We start from the raw sequence: 6,344 nt of genomic DNA on the forward strand, positions 1-6,344 counted from the left end.
ACCTCGAATGCTGCCTGACCTGCTGTGCTTTTCCAGCACCACTCTAATCTTGACTCCCATCATCCATTAACAGTCTTGCATTGCACAAGCTTTATAATAATCTTTTTCTAGGTTGGTCCGCTAACCTGGCCTTTGAGGAAATGAGTTCAAATGCATTCAGTAACTCATCCTGAAACCTGTTTGTGTCAATTTGACTTGTATAATCTAGATGGAGTTTAAAGATCTCCATTACAGTATCATTTCTTTTTATTATAAGCTTTTCTTATTTTCTGATCAAGATACTGTCCAACTATATAGCCACTGCTAGGGACCTTTAAACAATCCAATGAGTGTTTTCTGACTCATATTTCTTGTCTCCACCCATACTGGTTCCTTTCCTGATCTGCTCAGCCAACGCTCTTGCTCTCTCACATCTTCGTGGTTTTATTATTAGCCTGCTCCTCCTTACTAGTTTTATTTATCTTTGTGAAATGCTAAATCCCCTGGAATTAACACTTAATTAGCTCCCAACATTTTTCACCATGCTCCATGACTCTGAAGTAGGTATTAGATCGATAATAGTGTTTCTACCAACAGTGAAGTGTAAAGTGAAAGTGAGTTTTTGAATTTCACAACCATTGTTGCACTGTGAACATCTTGAATCAGCTCCAGAACAAAGAGCAGGGAGAGTCGATTCTGGATGTTTCTAACATATTATTCTCTTCTTCCTTCCCAATAAATGCTTCTGGAAGTTAAGACAGTGGGATCAATTATGCAAAGCATTTCCTGCTAAAATTTAAAGCATGCATCCAACTAGATAAGATCCTGCAATATTCACTGTATGTATCTTCCTAAAAGGATCTGCAGGCACAGATTTAAGGACAAAGCAACCTGGTAGTTTGGAAGTCCGCAGAATGAAATAAACAGTCTTCCTATAAACCCACACATCCACCCTCACTCATCCAATTCTAGCTGTGAATCTCCAATCCTCCACCAGCCCCACCAGTCAACTGAGGAAGTTGGTCACAGTGTGTGACAAGTTGGTTTAATCGCTGCGCCTGTCTGAACTCCAATCTAATCAGTGAAATGATAAACACCAGGAAATGTCTGCTTTATATTTTTAATGTGATCCACAGAATACAAGATAACAACATATACTAAAGGACAGAACATTTACAAATTATCTCCCAGTTACAGTAAAATTTACAGATAGGAACCCCAGGTCCCTTCACTCCTATTAATGAACAAATAAAGTACAATTGATAACATTTTCTGTAATATGAATGAGGTCTTCTTGTGTTCAAATCAAGCTCAGCTTTTCAGAAGTTGCTTTCCTGGTTAGGATCTTGAATCATCATTTTGTTCCTGGAATGAACACAATCATGGTCATGGTCATTTTCAGATGAATTGAGTTCAGTATGAGTTTAGTGTGTTATGATCATGATCGAGAGACAATTCTCTGACACAAAGGTCTGGTTTATACTTACGTTTGATGACACATCAAGCAATGTTTCTGTTGACTTGCTGTTCCACTGTTAAAAACAAATTAAGATTCGTCTGCTTATTAAAGGGAATCATATCTTTCTTCTGTTATTGAGCATTGAAATTGTCTTTGGACCAAAGGTTCCTCTGATTATTAAGCCATTAGTGAGGAAATGTTATTGGTTTAAATTTACAAGGTTGACGCATGCATTATTTAAAAATACAGAGCTGTTCCACGCTTTAGTACAATGCAATTGAATCCAAATTTCAACAGCTTATTTGTGTTGATAATATAAACAACATATATTGTCAGACTATACTCACATCTAGAGAATCCTCCATTGATGTTTCTGTTGATTTGCCTCTCACCTGGAATATGCAGATTTATGTATTTAGTACTTTCTAAATAATCTTCATTTTTAGATTCAGCTCTAAAACAGCAGTTTAAATTATATCAAATTGTAAATAAGGTTTTACACCTGTGTTAAAATATTCAGATTACTATGTTTACATAAGGAATTCATGAGTTGTTTTGTAATTAACATTGAATATTGGAATTATCTTCATCACGGCTTCATTATAGTGCAGAATTAGGCAATTTGGCCCATTGTGTCTGAATCAGCTGTCTGAGTGAGCGTTGTGACTTAGTGTCATGTTCCTGTCTTTTCCCATAATACTAAATATATTTCTATTTGTTTCAATTGAACCTGTCTGCATCACATTTCCATGCAGTGTGTTCGAGACCACAACTACTCGTTGTGTGAAAACCTTTTTTATCTTATATCGTATTTGCATCTTTTTCAAATTACCTGATATCTCTGTTCTCTCATTCTTGATGCATTTATGACCAGGGAACAGTTTCTTTCCATCTAGTTGGTCCTAACCTGTTTTGATTTTGAAACCTTCTATCAAATTTCATTTTATAGTCTTCTCCTTTCCAAGGGAAACAGACTCAATTTCTACAATCCCATGATTCTATGAACTTCTCCAATCTATTTTCATAACTGAAGTTTCTCCTCCATGAAAACATTATTGGAAAACTCTTCCACACTCTCTCAAATACATACACATTCACCTTGATGTATGGTAACCAGAACTGTATGTTGACGATCTCACTGTATGGCTTTTAAACCAAAGCTTTCATTGATTATTAAGCCAAAATGAAGAAATATTAACTCTTGCACCTTCTATTCTCTAGTCATCCATTTAATTTACTAAAAGCTCTGAGCTGACTTTATTGCGATGCAGTTAATTCCAAGTACACTTTTTTTGGATAAATCATTAAATGACAGAAGATCTCAGATGATACTCACATTTAGAGAATCCTCCAGTGAGGTTTCTGTTGACTTGCTGTTCACCTGAATTAAGATATGGTAGAAAACTTAGCATTTTGCAAATAATCTCGATTTTTAAAATTATCTCTAAACAGAATAGTTAAATTATATCAGATTATAAATCAGAAAGTGACAGCTCTTTTATGTTCAGAGTCTGGATTCAGTGATTCAGTGCTGGAGCAGAGAAATCCTTGCCAAACATTTCCTGTGCGCCCCAGACCCTTCTGCCCCAACGACAAACAACACACAGACAAACACAAAGTGGGACTATGGGGTCGATGGACAGACAAATGGGAGCTGACATTCTCCATTGATGACTATGTATTTTGTCAACACTGCTAGATAATTTATATTCAATTGGATGTGGAGAATGACAGCAATGTTGTCCTCATGAAACCATCATTTTCATCCCTCCAGTTATTGGAAACTTCTCAATGTTAGAAATCAACACCATCCACTTAACATCAATCCAACAACTGAAGTTGATAACTATCGGATGTTGTGAGAGTTAGCTCATTTGTTAGGTGGTGAGAGTTTGATGCGGAGCAATGCCAACAGGATAAGCTCAATCCTTGCGCCAATTAAGATAATTTTTGGAACCATGCCCCTCATGCTGCCCTATGGCACTAACCATCGTACACAACCCTCAGTTAATGAGCATGGTCCATGAAAAGCTAGCGAGATTAATATAAAATAATAAATACTCACATTGGGAGCATCCTCAAGGGATGTTTCTGTTGACTTGCCATTTGCCTGGAATAAAATATTCAGATTCATCAGGTTATTGCAGGGAATTAGTTTAATATTTTGTAACATATTTTGTGTTACTGAATTATAGTTAAGCGAATTAAATTTTAAATTACTACTACAATATCACATAAAATGCAATTATATTTTATTATAATATTATAACAGAAATTATTTTAAGCCAATGATTTCAGTGATTAATAAACCATAAATTAGGGTTTATTTATGCTTAAATTTATAGGTCATAGACATGCATTTAACTAAACGAAATACAACTACTGTCTCAGACTCTATTCTGATGCAGTTGAATCCAATTTTCGACAGTTTACATTTGTTGATAGTTATCTGACAAAAAAAATTAGATTATAATTACATCAGGAGATTCCTCCAGTGATGATTCAGTTAACTTGCTTTCCTCCTGGATTAAAATAATCAGATTGGAATGTTTAGCATTTTGAAATGTGGAGTCAACTCAAAACAAAATCATTCAATGTCTACAGGTTCCAAATGTGGAAGTGACTACACTTTGCGTTTCCAAGTTGACAGTCAATGGCTCAGTGCTTTACCCTTGTGAAAGGCAGTTAGCTTAGTTGGCTGGACAGCTGGTAAGTAACACCAACAACGTCGGCTCAATTCCTGCACTGGCTAAGGTTGCTGCAAACGACTCTCCTTCTCAAACTCTCCCCTTATCTGAGGTGTGGTGACCCTCAGATTAAAACCACCACCAGTTGTGTCTCTCGCGAACAAAGGAGCAGCCTATGATCTGCTAGAGCTATGGGTGGAGTGGAGGAATCCTTATTGAACATCTAAAATATAGTAATAATCAACACAATCTGTGGGACTGATGGATAAATGAATGGAGGCTCTGAGTCTCCTATTGATTGAGATTCATTGTAAAAAATCTGCAGATCCATCTAGGAATGACAAATAATTAGTGTTTAGCATTGGTAAAATTGTAAGAGACACTGCTCTTCTAATGTCATTGCTTGTGCCTGTCCATCCCTATGGATTTCAGTTAATTTTGTCTTCAGGGAAGAACAAACTTTCTCTGTATTTGCGTTTTTGCATCAGACTGACTCCCCTGCCTTAGTATCTCAGACTAAAACAATTTGCTGTCTGATATTCCACTCTGACACATTTAGAACCTGGAGTTGAAGCATTTTTATGAATATTTCTGATCAATAAGTAAATAATCTGACAGATTTCTAGTTTATACTCACATTAAATGATTCCTCGTTTAACATCTCCCTTGACTTAGTTTTGACCTGTGATGAAAAGTGAATATTTCTCTATTTAGCACAGCAAACCAATGAGAAATGTAAGTTATCTGCAGTATTAAAAATCTCAAGAAGTGGATAGGTATATTTATGAGATTACCTCATAGCTGTTTTCACTTGACTCTGAAACGTCGCTGTTGCTGTCAACAGTCTTCAAGCCTCGACACTCCACAACAACATCGACGACCTCATCAGCAAAATATTCAACACGGCTTTTGCACAAACCTTTCTCCTGTCAAAGCAGAATTGATTAAAATTACACTCAGTAAATCCTATGATGCAACTCCCCCTCAGTACACTTGCTGGTTTGGGTGTGATAATGTGATTTTCAAACTTACCGCGGTGTTTCTGGGGCGGAAGTAACAGCTGGCATCATCAAACTCTAGTCCAGAATTCTTGGAGCAGACAGTTTCTTTCGCAGAGAATGTTAAATCCACATTGTACGACAGTTTTCCAGTGCGATGAATCTAATGAGGGAATCAGTTTGTCATTATCTGACTGCATCTAATGTCATTCAACCCTGCCTAAAAACCTGTTTCACGCATTCGTTATGACTCGACCTCACTATACTATTATTCTCTTAGCTGACCTCCCACATCTTCCATTCCTAAAATTGAGGTCAATCAGAATTCTGGTGCCAGTACCTAACTGAAATCCAGTTCAATTTATCCCAATGCTCATTGTCTTACATTAAGTACTAGCTAAGCAGCACCTTGAGTGTAAAATTACTATCTACTTTCAAATGTCTGCACAGTATCATCTCTCCCAACCTCCAAACTGATTCACCAGCCTAAGTGTAATATTACATTCTGCTCCTGTTTAATAATCAGTACTAAACTGCACTCAGTAATATTCTTGTAGAGTTTAGAGTGTGAAACAGACTGAGGCCAGGCCACACTTACATCCTTCACCCTTCTCCTGGTTATCCCACACAGATTGCTGGTCTCGGTGATTTGGTTCAATTTTATAACAGACGCTCTCAAAGCATCCTTAGGGCTCGGTATTCCTGTCGATAGAGAAAAGGATAAGTTGTACAAAACATTACAGAACTCTTCAGCGAATTATTTTCCACCTCGGTGATATCTGAGTGAGTGAACCTCATTGGCAATAACTCGTTGCTTGATGAGGAGCCGCTCTCTCTCTGGGACCTACCTGAGCAGTGGACAATCTGCACTGCAGCAATGGTGAGGAGGAAGGCTTTCATTCTGCCTCTTGTGTGATCAGCTGGCTGCTTTCTCAGAGTAAAGGAGCTGCTTCTCTCTCTTGCTCTGCCCTTTCCTTGCTGCATTCAGTTTTTATATCCTGCACCCCTACCACATTCAAACACTGACTCATATTTACTCAGTTTTGGTGGTTCTGGACAGGGGAAGCTGTTGCCAAGAGGTTCAAATATGGACAGAGCTTCCTCCCAGTAACGTCATCATGTTTAGATTTAGTGAGATCAGAGGTTCCTCCTCAGAATGTGGAATAATCAAATGACAGAGCACAGGAACTGGTCATCTCTAAGTGTACAAAGGCACCTTCA

The 6,344-nt window shown here is 37.5% G+C and overlaps 1 protein-coding gene across 1 annotated transcript; it reads right to left on the reverse strand.

Moving 5' to 3' along the window:
* Positions 1–1,091: 1,091 nt before the first annotated feature.
* Positions 1,092–6,092, reverse strand: LOC122551984 (secreted phosphoprotein 24-like). The gene is made up of 11 exons (XM_043694547.1): positions 5,972–6,092; positions 5,722–5,825; positions 5,158–5,286; positions 4,920–5,051; positions 4,763–4,807; positions 3,916–3,960; positions 3,504–3,548; positions 2,775–2,819; positions 1,786–1,830; positions 1,467–1,511; positions 1,092–1,344 (listed from the first exon to the last, which is right to left on the reverse strand). Exons 1-11 carry the CDS (start codon positions 6,021–6,023, stop codon positions 1,318–1,320), a joined length of 714 nt encoding a protein of 237 aa, XP_043550482.1. The 5' UTR covers positions 6,024–6,092; the 3' UTR covers positions 1,092–1,317.
* Positions 6,093–6,344: the final 252 nt, after the last annotated feature.

The sequence above is a fragment of the Chiloscyllium plagiosum genome, chromosome 7 (genome assembly GCF_004010195.1).
Source record: "Chiloscyllium plagiosum isolate BGI_BamShark_2017 chromosome 7, ASM401019v2, whole genome shotgun sequence".
NCBI lineage: Eukaryota > Metazoa > Chordata > Chondrichthyes > Orectolobiformes > Hemiscylliidae > Chiloscyllium > Chiloscyllium plagiosum.

Excerpts from the sequence above, each read along its gene's own strand:
- LOC122551984 (XM_043694547.1), bottom strand. The coding sequence starts at position 6,023 with ATGAAAGCCTTCCTCCTCACCATTGCTGCAGTGCAGATTGTCCACTGC. Across the intron at positions 5,052-5,157 it reads TCCGCCCCAGAAACACCGCG|GAGAAAGGTTTGTGCAAAAG; the intron begins GTAAGTTTGAAA and ends CTGCTTTGACAG. Across the intron at positions 2,820-3,503 it reads CCCTTGAGGATGCTCCCAAT|GTGAACAGCAAGTCAACAGA; the intron begins GTGAGTATTTAT and ends ATCTTAATTCAG.